At 34.0% G+C, this 21413-nt stretch overlaps 1 protein-coding gene across 4 annotated transcripts; it reads right to left on the bottom strand.

The window, feature by feature from the left end:
• Positions 1 to 3343: 3343 nt before the first annotated feature.
• Positions 3344 to 17115, bottom strand: LOC128132144 (uncharacterized). 4 transcript variants are annotated; one of them, XR_008230085.1, is made up of 8 exons: positions 16938 to 17115; positions 13532 to 16259; positions 12917 to 13456; positions 11731 to 12372; positions 7827 to 8522; positions 5388 to 6167; positions 5206 to 5279; positions 3344 to 4552 (listed from the first exon to the last, which is right to left on the bottom strand). XR_008230085.1 is itself a non-coding variant. In XM_052768228.1 (7 exons), exons 2-7 carry the CDS (start codon positions 16229 to 16231, stop codon positions 5265 to 5267), a joined length of 5373 nt encoding a protein of 1790 aa, XP_052624188.1. In that variant the 5' UTR covers positions 16232 to 16259; positions 16938 to 17115; the 3' UTR covers positions 4922 to 5264. The 4 variants fall into 4 exon arrangements, 1 of the variants encoding a protein (XP_052624188.1); XR_008230084.1 differs by having other exon boundaries at positions 3344 to 4547; XR_008230083.1 differs by lacking the exon at positions 3344 to 4552 and adding an exon at positions 4922 to 5110.
• Positions 17116 to 21413: the final 4298 nt, after the last annotated feature.

Here is a 21413-nt window from a genome sequence, read left to right as displayed (position 1 = left end):
AATCAGTTGCCACAACATGTAACCCAAGGCAATTGACTTGATCACTACAGAAAGGGTAGAAAGCCGTATTTAATACACATCCATCTTCTTTGCTCCAAATTCTCCCATCAACACATGTAATATCAGACACCACAACAGCTACACATGTGAGACCCTTTTCTCTCCCTTTCCAACTTGACACCAACTGCACCTTAGATAACGACATCAAAGAACAAGGGACATAATAGTCATTTTCCGCAAGACCCAGTGGGTTTTGCACATAGTGAACACGATATTTTTAGATCATTCTTGGTTTCATCATCAAGATTCATGGTTTCTTTAACTGGAAATTTGGTTTTAGGGTCAGGGGAATCAAAGTGGGCCATCTTGACTGATGCTAAAGCTGAAGACTTTCTTCTTTTATGAAAATGGGAATTGACGCTTGAATCTATATGTGAATTGTTTTGAGGGATTTGTTGTTTTTTAGGCGGTGTTGTTGTGTTCATGCATTCAGAAGCTAATGTGGAACAAGGGGAAGAAAAGGAACGAGTGGGAAACTTTGATTAGATTATGATTGACTCGGAGACAGATTCAAGAGTAGTAGGGTAACTGCTCTTGATTGGTGTTTCCTTCACAATGGGTGGCTCATGATCAAGGGCATTATAGTCATTTCTCAGGGTTTCATGAACAATGGTAAAGTCGAAACCGTCATAATGGTGGCGATGAAAGACTGCACCCATTATAAGGTAGACATTTGTTACCAAGTTTTATTCTTTTTTAGAGTAATTACAAGAATGGTCTCTATGTTATTCCCAACATTTCAGGTTTAGTCCAACTTCTACAATAAAATGAATTTTCTACCCTCATATGTTTCTTTTTAAAGTACATTGCATTTTTGGTCCCTGAGTATAGCTGATGTTTTTAATTTTGGTCCCAAAAGGTTGTCATGCTAATTTGGTCCTTATTTAAGATTTTTATAACGTTTTTTTTTCCCTTGTTCCTAGTAAAATGGCTATTTTTGGGATCGAAATTGCAAAATCACACCCATAGAGAAAAAATTGTCACTTAATTTGGAACCGGGACCAAAAACATTACACGAATGTCAACTAAGGACAAAAAATGCAAAAGAAAACGTTTTAGGACCAAAATTGCAAAAAAGCAGCCATACTTAAGGAACAAAAATGTAAAGTTTTCTATAATTTGTTTATTTTTAAACTATTTTTACATGTCATTTTACAGGACCAGTGATAAATCGGAAACAAAAACCAATGTTAGGGACCAAAATGAAACAGAAAAAACAAAGTTGGATTGAATATGCAACTTTGGGTATAACACAAGGACAATTCTTGTAACTAACTCTTTTTATTTCCATGATTGAAAGAAGTTTAAAATACCTATTTTGTGTCTCCAAATCACCTTTGGAGTCGGTGTAAGTTATACCAGTATTGTTGTCACTCTTTTCACTCGCATTGCTACCTGATGTCTGATGTCTAGATTCTGTTTTGGGGGAGGGGCAGTGAAACTTTTTAGTTGTAATTGGAAACTTTTTTATTATTTTTTTTGTTAATATTTCAGGTGGTGAAATAACAGCATCTGACATAGATCTTTAATAAGATCAAGATCCTTCCCGGAGGTAAGAACCTTAGTCGACCCGCCTGTGATTCGAGAAACAGGGAATTCTCCAAAAAAACAGTCAAAGACTTGTATTCCATGCATAAAGAAAAATGTGTTCCTAAGGTGCTTTATTTATAATGTCCAGCTAAACCTAAACAAATCCTTAATAACAAAAAACCTAATCAATATCCAAAACTAATACATTAATAAAAAGAAACTGTAAAAAAGGAAACTTGAATCCTAAAGGAATCTTAAAACTTATTCCAACATCAATCTTGAACTTATCTCCTGCGTCGGTAGACTTGACCAAATCGACCCATACGGGTCGTATCTGTCACAACTAGCAAATTTGCTAGGAAATTCTATACTTTTGTAAACAATATCAATGACAACAAATTGTAACCATAACTTGATATGCATATGATGTTATTCAATAACAACAAACTTTCATCAAAAATCCAATTATAAAGCCCAAACTTCATGCAAAACATTACAAAGTCAAGTTAGGGTTTGAAAACCCTAAGAATCCCGACCTAAATCCATTATGGACTAGGATTTCCTTATTGGGCCTAATGGACCAATAAGCTTTCAATTTGACTACTTTGGGCTTAGAACCCTTAAATGGGCCCTAATTGGACCCACTTTCATGAAACTTAACCTTTTGGGCCTTATGGGTCTAGAATGGATCATTTTACACTAATGGGCCTTATTGGGCCATAAGTGAATTAAATTCCTTATTGGACCGTAAACCCTCTCCAATTGGATTTCATTGGGCCATGAACTACCCTAAAGGCCCAATGGGCCGAAAACTTGTATAGAGACTTCACACTTTCGAGCAAGACCAAGAATGGGCCAAAGTGATTCCTTTCCTCTTTCTTCAGCCCATTTCGGCCCAATACAAAAACGGAGAAACTAAGAAGATTAATGAGTGCTAGCCACCTCATTATTGTTCAGTGGTCATCTAAGCATATTACACAACATGTGACTATGCATGATCTCATGTTTCCATGCCATTCTTTCTTTCCCTCTTCCCTTTTCCCTCTTCCCTTTTTCTTTCTTTTGTGCAAATGTCAATCGTTAAACAATTTATGCTCTGTGATATTGTAATGTAAACAATGTACTTGATGTGAACAAGGTCAGTTGTAATGTATTACTGCATGGTCATGTTTATGTTATGTTTCTTGTATATTCATTGTGATAATATTTCAATTTAAGTCACACGAACCCCCGGACGTTTCCGTCGTCTGGTTCAGGGGTGTGACAGGTTGGTATCAGAGCTTTGTTTATAGTGAACTAACATATCTAAGCATACATGATATGCAACTATAAACACAATGGGGCTAAATAACTCTGAACAGAGTAAATAAAATACTTACCTATGTGCGTGTTTTAGAATAATAGCATGATACTATACAATAAAAGTTTTTGGGGGATTTGAACATTGCGATTTAATCAGGGCAGTTATGTAATCGTATTGGGGATCAATGTAGCCTAATCAACTACATTCATTCAAAGTAAGATCAACATATGTTTGGGAATAATCGTGATGGTCAATAAACCGAAAGCTTACCATCTAACTATCCAAATAGGTTAGAGGAACTAAACTTAAGAAAAATAAACATTGTAGGAGTATTTTAAGAATACTATCCTTATACACCCCAATGCACACACTTTTCACACCTATACTTCCCACGCGGGCAATATGGCAGGAATGCAGCAAGACGACCCCTACTATCAAGCTCTAGTAGTCTATAGGGAGATTGAGGTGGGTCTAGATGACAATCCTGAAGAAAAGCCTGAAGGAGGCCCTACAATGGGAGGTGGGACCCGGAGTGGAACCGGAAGAGTACGTGGTAACTGATTACGAATATGATGAATCTGACCAGGAGTCAGATGAAGGAAAGGACGTTAAGGATACACCTAGTAAGCCCCACCCATCGGAAGCCCTATCAGACTCACACACTATTAAGGAAAGTGATACAGACTACATACACTCTCTTGAGAAAGAAATAGCCAATCTCAAACGTCAACTCTTTGCGGCCGAAGCTAGAGCCGTTTGAGTCGAGCAAAGGGAAGAAGTAATCACCTAGGAGCCGTTTGATGGTTAGGAATATGATTTTATTTTCATCTATCTATTAGGATTCTATTTGTATTCGGAACCATATGCTTCTAAGAAAAGTGAGTGAATTACATTTTTAACCATATGATTTAACATGTTTAAGCCACGGACATTGATTGCACATGTTAGTCAATTTATGCAACAAAATATTTTTTTAGACATAATATTCATTATTCAACTATGTTTCATTCTAGGACCAGTTTATGCACCAATTTTTTTTATTTTTTTTAGACAAATTCTGCAACAGTGTTTCACTTTCATTACAAATTTATGCAACTGACATAAAGTATGCAACATTGATCATTACGCAACTTTAAATAAATGACCAAAGGTTTGAAGATTGTGAAGAAATGGAAATGTAATGTTTTTTCATCAAATATTTCTAACTAAGCCCGCCACTGCATAAAATCAACTTGACAGGTAACGTCTTTTAATCCAACTAAACCAGCCACCACATAAAAATTTTCATGTCATCATATGGTACAACCGTATGTCGACAAAAACATGCACAAAGTGACAAATTAAACAATGAATGAAAATATAATGTTTTTTTCATCAAATAATTTCTACATAAGTGGCATTTTCAAAATCTGAGCGTGATTATAAATAATGACAACTCCAATATCAAACTAAATTTGATTATAAAAAAAATGTTAAACCTCAGATGCATCAAAAATCAGATAATATGCATAAGTGTTCTGTTTCTCAAATAGGTTTAAAATAATCAATGGATGGCTCATAGTCATGGGCATAATTGTAACTTATCTAGGTTTAGTGAACAATTGTTAACTCAAAATCATCATGAGACAGATTCATTGAAGGTGGCGATGGAAACCTGCACTGAACATAAGATATTTGTAACCAAATTTTATTCTTTTTATTTCAGAGACTGAAAAACAAAGCTTTTATATGGGTGACACTGACACACTCAACTTACAAGAGAGAAATGGAGTCGCTTCCTCAAGATTTAAGTGCTCATATACAAAACAAACATTAATACACTTGACTTAAAAGAGGAGCCAAAAGTTTATGGGTCTTTTTTCATTGAAGAATTTTATCAAACACCGGGTGTTCATAAAAATTAAGAGCACAGATCTGTTGAATTAAGAGAAGTTTTATGTTATAACAAATTAGCTTCATACTTTTTTTTTCTTTCTTACCCGGTGTGAGCTAAGAAAGTTTCATGTACGATGGACTATCATTCTATGCACCTTCAACCACTGAATTTATTTACTATTTAAAATAGTGGAACATGTACAGACCAATTAATAAAAACTTGTGTAATTATTGCTAAGTTGGTCACAGCTTAATTAAATACAAGAAGTGGACACATCATAGATAAGATTACTTGAAAATAGAAGTTCAATAACCCGAATTGAAAGAGTAGTAAGCAAGCAACTGTGACAAAAAGTCAATTCAATGATCAGATAACTAAGGTGGAGAAACATGTACATGATTGGGAAGAAGGAAATAAGTGTACAATGTAATCTTACCTGTGCTATATAGCTAACTTCAAAACGAACCAAACCGCACGTGTGAATTTGATGTTGCTCTAGAACTCCCATCCCTGTAGGAGAGGAGATTACAATAAGTTGTAAATTCGAGAGTAAAGTAAACGTTTTGTTGGATCAAACATATTAATCTGTTACTAATAACCAAAGGAGACACCATATACCTCTTCTTGTTTGGTCTTTATGAAAGAGTTTGGGTCTTCCGTTGCATGACACAATCCAAAAGTTGTATCTATTAGTTTTAGCTTTGGAGTAGTTGATTGCCCATTTGTGAAAACTGTTATTTTTGGACAATCTTTGATTTCCAAAGTATCTAATATTGGCCATTCAAAAGCCTCCTTCCCCAGGCAAAATCCCTTGAGATTTGGAAGCATTTCAAGTGTTATGGATTTTAGACAAGGGAACACAACCTTTGTAGTCGGTCTGGTTTTGGAATCTTCAACTTGCTTCACAATCACATCCATACTCTCGCAGTTACTTATTTGTAGCTCTTGGAGCTGCAATAGACTGCCAACCATGCAACTACTGAAAACGTGTCCAAGAAGCTTACAACTTTCAATTGAGACCTTTGTAAGGTTTGGAAAGTTCAACACTATCCACCGATTGCTCTTCCACATATGCTTCAGATTATTTAATCTACCCAAAGTCACCTCTTTCAGCTTCTCAAATACCACAACAGATTGTGTTTCAATATCCACATCTTCATTTGTCCCTTCTGCTACTTCAAATACCTCCTCTATTTTAGATTCACCATACTTGCTGGTAATAATAGAAAGCTTTTCAAGATTCTTCAAATTCAGCAACTCCTTGCATGGAAAAATTATGTGGCTTTTCAACAATTTGTCACTCCCTTGTGCATCTACTTCAACTAAATTTGAAAAAGACCATGGGAACTGAACTAGCATTATCATATCTGGAATAGAGCACATAGGAAGTTGAGTCTGCTAAGAAAAATCAAACATAGATAGATCATCACAAACACGACAATTATTAAAGAAAAATACATTTAATATTACAAACATAATAAGGATTGCAAGTTATGTTATTCTTCAATGAGCCAACATGTATTTCCAATCAACAACCTAGTTTATGACACTGCTTACATTATATTTTGTGAAGATGAGCACCATGAAGAAAATTTCAGCTTTATATATTGCATTTGCTCAAATAATTTAGATTGTTATCGATGATTGTCGAGTCTTTTTAAATAAAAGTAAAAATGATAGTTTGTGGGTGAGTGGGTGGGTGGGGGGGATAAAATAAAAAGTAAAAGTTAAGTGTTTTGGCTACTTCAAAAAGGGTAATTTTTCATGTACTGAATATTTACATCCAATTTTTTTAGGAAAAAAGATAATTATGTTATTGTATTTTTTATGGCATTGTCAAATACAACAAATGATATATGGATGATATACTTACACTTTTACAATCATCTCAGCTATACTATTTTCGTCAATTTTAGGTAATAAACGCTAAAAAAATGTTTACCTTGTAAAAGATGAGAGAGAAAAGAAGAACTTGATTAAGTAACAACTAGCATCACAATATTTATAAAATATGTTAGATAATTGAATTAAATTGGATGAAAACGATATAAATGATTTAATTACAATATATACTTCCATACAAAAATCTATTTGTTAACAGATATGAGTGAAAATATGTAAAATGAGGCAATGCTTCAATTTCCATCTATTTTGTGTTTTCTTTTCTTAACCGAATGAAGATGTTAGTTCTAAGTTCCTAATAAATGATTTATGTCAGGTACCAAACGATCACATTCTATGAAATTTACAAATGATTTGAATAAGAATGAACTTGCCAAGTATCATTTGTAATACACAAGAAAATAATTTTTTATGTTCATATATTTGATATAAATTCTTAAGTCTTGTATTTTTAAGGAACGTAAATATTTTGTGAATTTTAGAAGCACTTTTTCTTAGGTGCTTATTTTGTTATTCCTTTAATTGAATACTTTGTTTTTCTACAAACCGATCAATTTTTTTGTCAAATTAAAATACGTTTTAGCGAAAACTGCAAATTTGGTCCCTGTATTTGTTGATTTTTGTGGTTACAATAGGGACACTGTAAAGAAGAAGGGGTTGTTGATCTGATTCTGATCAAACGGAAACTAGTATAGTATATGTTCAAAAATCTTTAGACATGGAAAAAACCACCCTCAGTGAATATGTCAATTGGGCCTTTTGTCTTTACTTCATCTAACTTGATTAAAATATTAAATTGCTAACTTATGAATTAGTGAATATAACATCTTTTATAACATAAGAGACCACTTAATATCTTAGGAATGAAATATTAACTTATAATAAAAAAAATTGCATATTTTCGTAACTTTTTATAGATACAAAAGATGGGAAGTGGTTATATATGTATCTTCATTTGGTTTTGTTTTGTGTTTCTTCCGGAATACACATATGAACCGACCTGGAACCCCCCCCCCCCCCCCCCCCCCCCATAGTGTAAGCAAATACTATGTTTTGCATATGAACCATCTAAATTTGTAAGCAAATAATATGTTGAACATCATAAAACGACATGCTGATCACCTGGTTAAATGATGAAGTAAAGTAACAACATACCTCTTGTGTAGCATTGGTCAAATGGAAGTTGAGGCCACATTCAAGACTATGCTTGCCGTAGGCTGTATGTATGTAGTTGAGCTTCGGAGTCATGGAGTGACCAGATGTGAAATTCATCATTTGTGGGCAGCCATAAATCTTAACCTTTTCCAATGCTTTCCACCTGAACTCATTCTTCCCCAAGAAGAAACCCTTCAGATCTGGTAAATCTACAAGTGTAAGGGACTTGAGACGACGGAAGAAACCCTTGAGTTCTGGTAAATCTCCGTCTTCCTTCACAATCACTTTCATTGCCTTGCATTTAACTACCATCAGTTCTTTGAGTTGCTTGAGGCTTTCAAGTGTGGAACTTGTGAATATATATTCCAATACTTCACAGTCATAGATTCTCAATATCGTTAGGTTGGACAATTGAAGCAGAGTCATATTAGCCGACCTTGGGATGGTGATTGCAGTACAAGTATCATCACTTCCATCACCAACATTCGTAGTACTATCAACACCATCTTTGTTTATTTCTTTACTTTCAAATATCTCCACCATTGACTTGCAATCTGATATGCTCAACACTTCAAGCTTATTCAGTTGTCCCACTACATTGGATGGAAACACTCTTGATAGGGCAGGACAATTCCATATATGTATGTGTTTGGAGTATTGGCATAAGAACCAAGAAGCAACACCGACTTGAGAACACTACAACAACACATGAAAAATCAATGGATCTATTTAAATTAACAAAGCTTAGCTGTTTGCTATGTACATGCACAAGTGCTTCCCAAAACTAAGGTAGTTCAGTAACGTCGACAATGTAAGTTGAACTACAAAAGGGCAATATATCTCGGCCATTTTTTTGCAGTTTAACAATTCCATTTCAGTTTTAGCTCATCAAACCTACCCAAGTTTGAAATTTCTTTCTATATCGACAAATTTGACCTACTATAGCAGGTTAAAGTGGTCATAATTGAAAAGGTTGTCAAAGTTTAGTCCACTTAATTTCACTAAAGCCACTCAACTTTGACAAAATTTTCTATTGTGACCACTTTAACCTGCTATAGCAGGTCAAAGTGGTCAGCATAGAACATTTCTCCAAACTTGGGTGGATTTCATAAGGCAAGCTGAAGTAGAGTGCCATGATTTATGAAGAGAAAATAAATGGCATTAGACTTTTCACAAATTCCAGGTCACCACTGGCATGACACCTCAGCAGAAACTTTTATGAGGTTCTGATGGTGACAGACAGAATCAACGACATGAAGAGAGTGGAAGGATCATAAGAAGCATACTTCTGAAAGACACAGAATCAGCATAAACATAGAAGACCACCTAGGCCACAAAATCTGGGCCTACATGTGAAAGATTCAAATGGTTTACAAGACAAAGTTCATGTTAGATTTTATGGTGAAAAAATGAATTAAGAGAAATCAGATCGTGGTTTTTGGACACTCCATTAAGGAAGAAGGTTTGTCAAATGACCAAAATACCCTTGTTATATATAACCGAATAACTAAAAACGAGAAATCAGTTGTATGCTATGCCTTATATTGTTGGCAAGAGAGAACAAGTAGATGGTGGATGAAAGAAAAGGTACACTAAATCAATCATAAAAGTGGCCTTATACAGGCTAATACGAGAATATGAACAGCTAGAAAAAAGGAAATAGAAACAAGAAAAAACAAAACTGCCAGGGTGCTAATTAACACAACTAATTAGCATTTATTCAAATTAAAACTCGAAACTGAAGAGACTTTGAAGTACTTTGATTAGTAATTAATCAACATATATATTTCACACATGTCTGCAGGAACACGTCTATAAACACATAAAAGCATAATATAAACCATAAAATATGCAAAATTTTGTAACTATGAACTTTACTTGTTTGTATTGAAGAAGGGCTAAATGCAAGAAATAGCACCGCATTTCCAATTATTCGTTTATTATAGAAGACCACCTAGGCCACAAAATCTGGGCCTATTTTTGAAGGATTCAAATTGTTTAAAAGACAAAGTTCATGTTGGATTTTATGGTGAAAATTTGAATTAAGAGAAATCAGACTGTGGTGTTTGGACTCCACTCCATTAAGGAAGACGGTTTGTCAAATGACCAAAATACCCTTGTTATATGTATAGCCAAATAACGAAAAACAAGAAAACAGTTGTATGCTATGCTTTATATTGTTGGCAAGAGAGAACAAGTAGATGGTGGATGAAAGAAAAGGTACACTAAATCAATCATAAAAGGGGCCTTAATTATATAGGCTTACAGGAGATTTTGAACAGCTACAAAAAAGAAAATAGAAACAAGAAAAAACAAAACTGCCAGGGTGCTAATTAACACAATTAATTAGCATTTATTCAAATTAAAACTTGAAAATGAACAGACTTTGAAGTACTTTTATTAGCAATTAATCAACATATATATATATATATATATATATATATATATATATATATATATATATATTACAGCAACAGAAATCCATTGTATTTAGATGACACTGCTATAATTGGGTGGGTTTCTTAAACTACAATGCTTTAATAGGAAAAAGAGAAAGTATGATGCTCTGATAAGCAAATCGATGAAAGTAAATTGCTATTTCTAGCATTTTAGCCTTTAATAAATGACCCAAGACCAGCATATAGGTACTTTCAAAATCCACCCATTTATAGCATTCTACTTTCAACTTTTCTTATCAAGCCATTGTAGCCATGTGTAATTGGGTATATTTTTCAAAGTATGATGCTATAACTGGAAGAAATGAAAGTATGATGCTATAATAAGAAAGTAAATGAAAATATGTTGAACAGAAAAAAATGACTAAAATATAATGGTTTTCTGTATATGGCCCCATTCAAAATTATTATAGTGCCATGATTTATGAAGAGAAAACAAATATCATTGGACTATATAACCCATTACCCCCTCAATGTGAGAAAATGAAAACATAATTGTACTTCTAAATTTATTTATTATTAGGAAATGAGTTTGCAATCAATATGCTTATATTTCCATACCTGCATTGATTACATGCATCATCTTCTTCATGTTTTAAATAATTTTACTAACATGAACGGTTAAATTATTATACATGCATCATCTTCTTCATGTTAATTTATTATACATCTATAAATTTTCATTAATTGTATTTTTATAAAATCTATCTTAATTCTAATATGCTAAATAGATCGAAAGCATTTTTAGAACAAAGATTTTTTTCAAGGGAGTCCTTTTCAGTAAAAAGTTGGCTAATTATACTTGATAAATTAAGATCTAGAGATATTTCCAAAATTGACAACATTGACATTTGACTCTATAATAGTTCAATGTCTTAAAGTTAATATTTTGAATAGCACACTTTTCTGGTACAAAAGAAATTGTAAACAGGAGCCTATTGTCACATATTGTATTTATATATTTTCAGTTGGCACATTAGATACAGCTACATAAAGTTTCATATTGTTTTGTTCAATGTCAGCAAAAAAGATATTTCTCTTAAACAACAAACCGAATTTTACTAAGCCAAACTAGCATGCTAGGAAACAAAACAAAACAAAACAAAAAAAAAAAAAAAAAAAAAAAAAAAACAGAACAAAAAAAAGCATCAATAAAATCATTTTTTTTCTATTTTTCATATGACTTATATACATCCATCAATCAATTTTTTTCTCTCCCTGACAATCCGGTCTTATCCTAAATCAACTTAATGACCTACGCAAATGAAAAAACTATTAAATACTATGCATGTAGTTATTTATTTTTGTCTTTCCAGCTTCAGAAGAATTAGCTTAGGGAGTTATATAAAGCAGCTAATGGAAAATAGAATATTAAAAATAAATATATATTTAAATAAAACAAATAACTGAAATATGTAAAGGATTCGCTTAAAAGAAATCAAATATACCTGGAACTGATCATGGATGGAAGTAGTTGTGATTGTAGTACCGCCATCGATACTCTTTAGGCTTGGCAGATTAAAAAGGTAGAGAGAATCAAGAAGAGGGAAGGAGGAGATGGTGTTTGTGTGAGTAGAAGATATTATTTCTTCATTTTCATCATTAATATCTCTATTTGAAACAACTTCTTCAATACCATCACACTCATGTATCCAGACATCCTTTAAGTTGGGAAGAAGTTTGCCCATGACAGGTGAAAATAAGTACTTTATGGTATGACACTTTTCCATGTGTATGATTGTGAGGTTGTGGAATGAGTAGGATTGTGATTGGTTTTGATGAATTACAAGTTTCTTCCAATTGCACTTCCACACATCACTCATCCTCTCCATATTTATTAAATATAAAGACTTGAGGTGGGGAAGTAGTAGTGGTGGTGGTTGATGATTATATTTATGCAGACTTGTTGTGAAATCTGTGGTGCTGTTGCTGTTACTGGAACTCTCTATCTCAAACACCACTTCAACATCCTTACAGCCAAGTACTTGAAGGTGATTAACGTTAAAAGGTTTGGGATGAATTGAGGATTCAACGTCAGGAATATTACCATCCACCTCTGAAATGATCTCTTCCTTGGATATTACATTAATCTGCACATATCTCAACAACAAATATAATTACAAATAAATATAACTCATGTTCACATATTCAAGGAGGGGCAAGAAGGGAAATAAACCAATTCTTACTTATTCACAAAGAGGCAAGAAAGGATTTAAACCATGAGTAAGCAATTGTGGGCAGCACGGGTAAATAAGTAAATTAACTATTTCAGTTATGCCTTTATATTGTAAGAGATCAGTTAGGAGAGACATCTTATCAATTATTTTAGAGATTAGTCGCTTTGGGAGATCTTGGCAACTCAAACCGCCAGATTTCTATCACATGTATGTAAAATTGATCATTAGATCATCAATTTCCAGTGTGAGATCTATAATTTCTTGTATTTCTCCTTTCCATCCTTGTGTGATTGAAATTCAAGAGTGAGAATCTAGCAGAACACATCGAAAGAATTGTGTAGAATTGATTGATTTGTTGTAGTGTGATATGTTATATACGTGTATGTATGTATAGAGACACATATACATAAGTTGTTAACATCAAAAGAGAAATTGAAAGCTCAATGACATCACATACCTCCTGGCTGTTCTGAACCAATTCAATGTTGCTCCTGGTTTCTTCAGAAGGTCTCCTTCCATCTATACTCACATTCATAACTGTTTTCACATCAGAATTGGTGACGGTCGGTGTGAATACGTTTACAAACCTCTTGCACTCTTCTATTTCTATACTTTCAACAGCTTGAAAGGTACGGATGAGGATATCAGAGCTACTTTCACCTTTCATCCTCCACAACTCTCTTAGCTTCTCCAAATTAGATACTTCAATTTGTCTCAAGTTGCTACTGTGTTCTTCAATTTCACCAACACAACTCATGTCGATGTTAAATAACACTTCAATGTTTCCACAATTAGAAACATCAAGCACTTCCAGACAACCCAGCAAAGACATGGGATTGGTTGGAAACAGATTCACAAGATTATCACATCCCCTCACTTCAATCTTTCTCAACACGCAGGCATCAACGTCTTTGCTACTTATAACTTGATAAGGCCATATCTCTTTCAGCTTATCCATCCTCCAAATCCTCAATTTCTCCAACTTAGGAATCAGCACCTGCACAACAATTAAGACTTGTTGATTATAAGTCAATCTATGAAACTGTCAACATAAATCCTAATATAGAGGTACCTGTTTGTTAAATAATGGTTGAATTGCAGAGTCATTACTGGACATAGAAGATGTTGCAGATGTTTTCTTTGGATAAATGCTATTGAAGTTAGGAAGGCCATCAAGTTCCAACTCCACCAGCTGTGGTAGCTCAATTACATTAGCAGTGTTGCAAAGACCTATCAGCTTTGGTAGCCTATCCAATCCTAGAAACTTTAGCCCCTGAAACTTAATTTTCTCAGCTCCACCATTTTCACCATGTGCAAGTACTTCAAGAACAGAGCACTCTGAAACTGTGAGGCGCTCAAGCTTCACCAAACCATTTGCAATAGGGACTGTGAAGAGGTACCTCAAGTTTTCACACTTGAACACATCAAGGACTCTTAGATTATTAAACGCTTGCTGAGGGAGATGAACTGATTCCATTAAAACTTCTTCAAGATCGTTCATACCATCCACCTCCAAATAAAGCACCTCGGTTTTCTCAAACAACTCATTCATTGTAGATTCCAACAGCTCATCTTTGTTAGTGACCAACCTCAATGTGTTTTCAAATGAGTGCATATTTTTGTGAGTATTGTCTCCTAAACCACATCCCATAGAGATTCTAAACCTTTTAAGTTCAGTAAACAGCATATTCTTGGGCGTACCATTGTTGTCAAAGAACTCAACTTCTAATGCAGAAAGATGATTTGAAAGCTCTGCTAATTCAACACGATTGCTGTCTGTGAACCTAATTGCCTTTCTATCATCAACTCTCATATAAAGCTCTTCAAGCTTGACCAAATTTAACAATACACCATCATCAATACGAAGATTTACACACCCCGTCAAATCCAATAGCTTTAGCTTCTTCAAATTTCCAATTGTGGATGGTAACTTTCTGATGCCACAATGAGCAAAACTGAGCACTTCCAGATTCATGAGTTCACCAATAACAGAGAAATCAAACATCAATAGGCATTGATGGAGAATGAGTGTTTGGAGCTTGGTGGAGCATTCAAGTGATCTGGGAAGCAACGGATACTGCATTTTTTCATATGCTACAACTTCAAGATTTTCCATTTTTTCATAAAAACCTTCAGGAAACTTAAGTGACTTATCTCCATCCATAAGTCTCAAAAGTGATAGGTTTGGGTACTTAGAGTCACCAGGAAACTCAGACATTCCTGTGCAAGTAATAGAAAGTCTTTTGCAAGACTCTCTCACTTCAGCTCTACTCCACTTTGAAATATCACCATGGTTGATTATCCATGGATGATGACCTTTAGAAACTGTATTTATGACAAAAGCAAGCACAAGATCATGCATTTTGACACACCCAATGCAATCGCTATCCATCAACAAATTTGCATTTCTAAGATTCTGCACACACATTTTTGTCCTGTCTCTAGCCTCTCCCAAAGTGGATACTTCACTTAATAACTGTAGGCCCCATGCATATCTTGTGAGTTCCTCAATTGGGATATTAAAGTCATCAGGAAACAAGCCACACAGAAGAAAAATCACCTTTTCCTCCTCTGTTTTTATATAATCATAGCTTATCTTAATAACTTCTTGCACATTCTCATCAAGATTCTTCTTCTTCAACCGTTGAAAAGTATCTCTCCATACAAAAACTTCTTGAAATTGAAGGGTTTTGGCGATGAGTTTAATGGCAAGGGGCAAAAAACCACATCTTCTCACGATCTCACTTCCTATTTGTTTGAGATCCTTATCATATTGTTTTGAAACACCTATAATTTGCCAAAAGAAACTACATGCTTCAGGCTCTTCCATCACATCCACTCGAACTAGTGTTGACTCCGAATTGGCTTCTACTGCAATTTGTTTGCAAATATTTTCATTTCGTGATGTCAGCAACAACTTGAAGCCGTTGGGCAAAGGACTCAATCCAATATCTTTGAGGTCAATCGTTTCCCATACATCATCTAGTATTAGTAAAACCTTTCTTCTACCTTCTAGAAGGTTTCCAAATGTTATACGAAGACGATCTGCTCTAGCTTCTTTACTCAGTTCAATGAGGGACTGGCCCATCATATACACTGCCACATCTTGCTGAATAGAAAGCATGTTAATTTGTTGCCCAATAACCACCTTCACAACATAATCAAACATTTTCTTATCTTCTGCAGCCTTTTTCAGTTGCTCCATCATGGTGGTTTTCCCCACACCACCCATTCCACATAGGGCTATCACTTTGCTCTTGTGATCTTGTTGGAGGGACTCCAAGGCGTTCTTAAAAGACTTCTCTCTTGATTTGAAGTGATTTTGGGCATCACCATCCGAAGGTGCAGAACTGGATGCGATTTCTGAGTTCACTTTCCCAAGAGGTCTTTGAGCATTTGTCCAAATTATCTTACTATTTTCATCAATAAGACTTTCCATCTCCTCCGTAGTCTTGAATGCCTTCTTTCCAACTAGATACCTCATTTTCAAGTTACAACATCCGCTCCCAATACTTGGAATGCTTTGAGCTTTTTCTTTAGTCTTTTCAACTTCTTCCAACCACCCCGTTACATGAGTAGGTATCTCCAGATTACTTCTATTGTTTGTTTCCATGTGTTTTTTGACATCACGGCTTGTATCATCCAGTAGCTTTATTTTAGTATTCATGTTCCTAACATGATTCGTGGATGAAAAGAGATATCCCAGTTGTTTCTTGACAGGAGCAATTAAAGATTCAACAATAGGACTAATGATTGCAGATACAAGCTCCATCTTTCAATATTCTAGCTTTTACAGAGACCTGTAACAGATAAAAAAGGCAATGAAATTGTTAAAACTTATTACTTATTAACTTGCTTAGCTATCTTTTTTCAATTATCATATACAATCCATAGATAATTAGTGTTATAAAAAGTTTCCTTCAGGATTCAGGACACATAATAAGTTTGGCTAGAATAGAATTGATAGTTGGTAAATTAATGTGTATGTAAATTCATAGTTAATTTTGCTGTTTGTCTTCCCTTGTCAACTTAACCTTGGTTTTCTTTGAAATGATTGAAAGTGGGAATAGATTGTTAATTTCAACATCTTCATCATCGTGTAAAATTGTGAGAGATGAGGAACAAAATACCGTGCCTTTTAATTAGGGGTTTATTAGTTGTAAACAGAGTCCTACAGTGATACAGTTAGGGGGTTTATTAGGGCTAGAACTGATCTCTACGTGGAAGCATCTGTCCTAAGAAAACCATTCCTCCAAAACATTGTTCAATAATCAAAAGAGGGAAAATGAGGAGGCATTGTCATTCATTTAAACATTGACTTGATTTTATATGTGGAGCATACACGAACAATCCACAACAAGTAACAAAGCAAAACATTTTTTTCAGATAATTTCGTCAAGGATCGATAGATTGAAAACTAAAAACAACTAAGAAAAATTATTCATAAACAAAGAGAAAAACTTTCAACAAAAACATACCTCTTCTACTATATGCGCCTGTGCTAATGCTTGCTGTTTTTGCTGCTTTGTAAAGTGCGTATGTGTACAACTGGTTGGAATTGTGAAGAAGAAGGCCAATATATTGAAGTATGAACAAGCCTCAATTATTGCTGTTGACCTGCAAATACCATGGTATTGGATGGATGGAAATAATGCAGTCAACAGTCATAATCTAGGTACTAAGAGCATTGCCTAACATACTACAGAGTATAGCACAAGTAATATACTAACAGTCAAAGGTCCCACCGGTTTCTATTGAAGCACGATACAATGTCGGATCCCTACCCCACCTTAATATGTGATATTTCATTTACACCACATATATATCACCCTAATTTTGGGCATCCCTTTGCAAAAAAGAAAAAGAGAATTTGTAAAAAATTTCAAAATAATTGTATTTAGTGGGATGATTATTAGTTGGTCTAATATTTGAAAAAGCTTATGTAATAATTTAATTTAACAACTAAAACATGTGTTTTAAAAAACCATATCATATTAAATTAAATGGTTTAAAATAATGAGAAAAAATAGTTCAAAACTTTTAATAACAAAACGTCCTAACAAAAAATCTTGGACACTCATAGTATTAGATTGAAGTGTTTGAATATATGACTCTAACCGGTACCACTTATCAAAATTAGACTGAGTACGCAATATGTCCACGTGATTGCAAACTTCTTTAATTGTTTCATATTTTATCAATGCAGTCAAAGTAAATTCGATCACAATTTTTTTTATCTAACTGCAAAGAGTTGTACTTTTCCGTTTGAGCCAAATTAATGATAGCAAAAATAATCAAATATCAATAGCAAATACGTTCGAATGACCTTTAACATTTGAACGCACAAATTTACATAAATTTAATCTATGACCTCACTATCAGGAAACCACCATCTACAAAAATCATGAAGCCTAATGAAAAATGAAAAACAAATAGGAAAATGGGAAATGATTAGACAATAAAGAGTGATACAAATTTAAGTAAGATATTTCTTTCATCATTTCAACATCTATCATTTCCGTATTCTCTTTTTCATAGTCCATAATGGTCCCATTGGTTTTCTTGGACGAGGGTTTAAATGGTTGAATTAGTGAAATATAATTTCATGTTTAGCAAAATATTACTTTTATGGTCTTGTTGGCTATTTTATAGTAAAAAATATTTTATTTATCATTAAAAACACTTAACCTACTAAATACTAATCATTTGATCATTCCAACTTTCTACATCAAAATATTATATCTTTAATTAAAACGTATTAGAGTTGATTATTTAACATGTCCAAAAGCAGGAAAATAACATTATAAACAACAAAATTAAAACTATGGCTGGTCATAAAGAATGTTACAACTACAATAGTCACATTTTATTGGTCATACACCTCAAATGTATCATGAAATTAATATAATAACCATAGATCCTAAATTTCCCAAATAGGTTTAAAACCAATTTAGCAATGATTGAGAATTTACATGTAAGGTTAGGCATTAATATTCAGAAGTGGATACTTGGACTTTCTTTGGTAATCTCATCTGCATGATCAACAAACATAGTTTAACTTTAACTAGAATTTAAAATACGTTTAATGAATCTATAAATAACAAGATATTATAGATTTTTGACCTTAGATTTTGTGGTTCTTCAACCTATCAAGTTGGTTTGTGGAGATGTGTAGGCAAATTTCTCAAACGGATTTTGTGAGACGCCTTTACTCAAACTTGTAACACTAGAAGGTGAGACTTCCTACAATTAAAATCCAGTTTGTTACACATGACGGTATATGAAAAAACAGGTTGTACTGCATTTGGTATGTATTGGATTGGGACTGTGTGCCTGATTTCAATAAGACAAAAGTTGCAAATGTTTTAAGGGAGTCACTTTCGATTTGAAACGTATGCAAAATTACGTTATTTGTTGTTGATGTATCGATATGTTGGATTTCTAGTCTTTCAGAATAAAAGAGCACCTGCATATAGAAAAGTTATATAAGTTGGTTGTATATCTCTGAAGGATCAAAGATATTTTGTGATCATATTCATCACATCCCAACTCCCAACTCCCAAAACATAAATCAACAAAATAACCAATATGCCCTCAATAATTATCAGTTGGATATGCGACAAGATATTATAATAGTATGAATTGATATGATACCTTGTTTAAAAGCTACACATTAGAGGAATCAGTTGCCACAACATGTAACCCAAGGCAATTGACTTGATCACTACAGAAAGGGTAGAAAGCCGTATTTAATACACATCCATCTTCTTTGCTCCAAATTCTCCCATCAACACATGTAATATCAGACACCACAACAGCTACACATGTGAGACCCTTTTCTCTCCCTTTCCAACTTGACACCAACTGCACCTTAGATAACGACATCAAAGAACAAGGGACATAATAGTCATTTTCCGCAAGACCCAGTGGGTTTTGCACATAGTGAACACGATATTTTTAGATCATTCTTGGTTTCATCATCAAGATTCATGGTTTCTTTAACTGGAAATTTGGTTTTAGGGTCAGGGGAATCAAAGTGGGCCATCTTGACTGATGCTAAAGCTGAAGACTTTCTTCTTTTATGAAAATGGGAATTGACGCTTGAATCTATATGTGAATTGTTTTGAGGGATTTGTTGTTTTTTAGGCGGTGTTGTTGTGTTCATGCATTCAGAAGCTAATGTGGAACAAGGGGAAGAAAAGGAACGAGTGGGAAACTTTGATTAGATTATGATTGACTCGGAGACAGATTCAAGAGTAGTAGGGTAACTGCTCTTGATTGGTGTTTCCTTCACAATGGGTGGCTCATGATCAAGGGCATTATAGTCATTTCTCAGGGTTTCATGAACAATGGTAAAGTCGAAACCGTCATAATGGTGGCGATGAAAGACTGCACCCATTATAAGGTAGACATTTGTTACCAAGTTTTATTCTTTTTTAGAGTAATTACAAGAATGGTCTCTATGTTATTCCCAACATTTCAGGTTTAGTCCAACTTCTACAATAAAATGAATTTTCTACCCTCATATGTTTCTTTTTAAAGTACATTGCATTTTTGGTCCCTGAGTATAGCTGATGTTTTTAATTTTGGTCCCAAAAGGTTGTCATGCTAATTTGGTCCTTATTTAAGATTTTTATAACGTTTTTTTTTCCCTTGTTCCTAGTAAAATGGCTATTTTTGGGATCGAAATTGCAAAATCACACCCATAGAGAAAAAATTGTCACTTAATTTGGAACCGGGACCAAAAACATTACACGAATGTCAACTAAGGACAAAAAATGCAAAAGAAAACGTTTTAGGACCAAAATTGCAAAAAAGCAGCCATACTTAAGGAACAAAAATGTAAAGTTTTCTATAATTTGTTTATTTTTAAACTATTTTTACATGTCATTTTACAGGACCAGTGATAAATCGGAAACAAAAACCAATGTTAGGGACCAAAATGAAACAGAAAAAACAAAGTTGGATTGAATATGCAACTTTGGGTATAACACAAGGACAATTCTTGTAACTAACTCTTTTTATTTCCATGATTGAAAGAAGTTTAAAATACCTATTTTGTGTCTCCAAATCACCTTTGGAGTCGGTGTAAGTTATACCAGTATTGTTGTCACTCTTTTCACTCGCATTGCTACCTGATGTCTGATGTCTAGATTCTGTTTTGGGGGAGGGGCAGTGAAACTTTTTAGTTGTAATTGGAAACTTTTTTATTATTTTTTTTGTTAATATTTCAGGTGGTGAAATAACAGCATCTGACATAGATCTTTAATAAGATCAAGATCCTTCCCGGAGGTAAGAACCTTAGTCGACCCGCCTGTGATTCGAGAAACAGGGAATTCTCCAAAAAAACAGTCAAAGACTTGTATTCCATGCATAAAGAAAAATGTGTTCCTAAGGTGCTTTATTTATAATGTCCAGCTAAACCTAAACAAATCCTTAATAACAAAAAACCTAATCAATATCCAAAACTAATACATTAATAAAAAGAAACTGTAAAAAAGGAAACTTGAATCCTAAAGGAATCTTAAAACTTATTCCAACATCAATCTTGAACTTATCTCCTGCGTCGGTAGACTTGACCAAATCGACCCATACGGGTCGTATCTGTCACAACTAGCAAATTTGCTAGGAAATTCTATACTTTTGTAAACAATATCAATGACAACAAATTGTAACCATAACTTGATATGCATATGATGTTATTCAATAACAACAAACTTTCATCAAAAATCCAATTATAAAGCCCAAACTTCATGCAAAACATTACAAAGTCAAGTTAGGGTTTGAAAACCCTAAGAATCCCGACCTAAATCCATTATGGACTAGGATTTCCTTATTGGGCCTAATGGACCAATAAGCTTTCAATTTGACTACTTTGGGCTTAGAACCCTTAAATGGGCCCTAATTGGACCCACTTTCATGAAACTTAACCTTTTGGGCCTTATGGGTCTAGA

The sequence above is a fragment of the Lactuca sativa genome, chromosome 2 (genome assembly GCF_002870075.4).
Source record: "Lactuca sativa cultivar Salinas chromosome 2, Lsat_Salinas_v11, whole genome shotgun sequence".
In the NCBI taxonomy this organism is placed as follows: Eukaryota; Viridiplantae; Streptophyta; class Magnoliopsida; order Asterales; family Asteraceae; genus Lactuca; species Lactuca sativa.
This window is presented reverse-complemented; position numbering and strand designations above follow the sequence as displayed.

Coding starts and splice junctions, on each gene's coding strand:
- LOC128132144 (XM_052768228.1), bottom strand. CDS start 16,231: ATGGAGCTTGTATCTGCAATCATTAGTCCTATTGTTGAATCTTTAATT. Junction 12,373..12,916: donor TGGTTCAGAACAGCCAGGAG/GTATGTGATGTC, acceptor AGATATGTGCAG/ATTAATGTAATATCCAAGGA. Junction 8,523..11,730: donor CCATCCATGATCAGTTCCAG/GTATATTTGATT, acceptor GTGTTGTTGTAG/TGTTCTCAAGTCGGTGTTGC.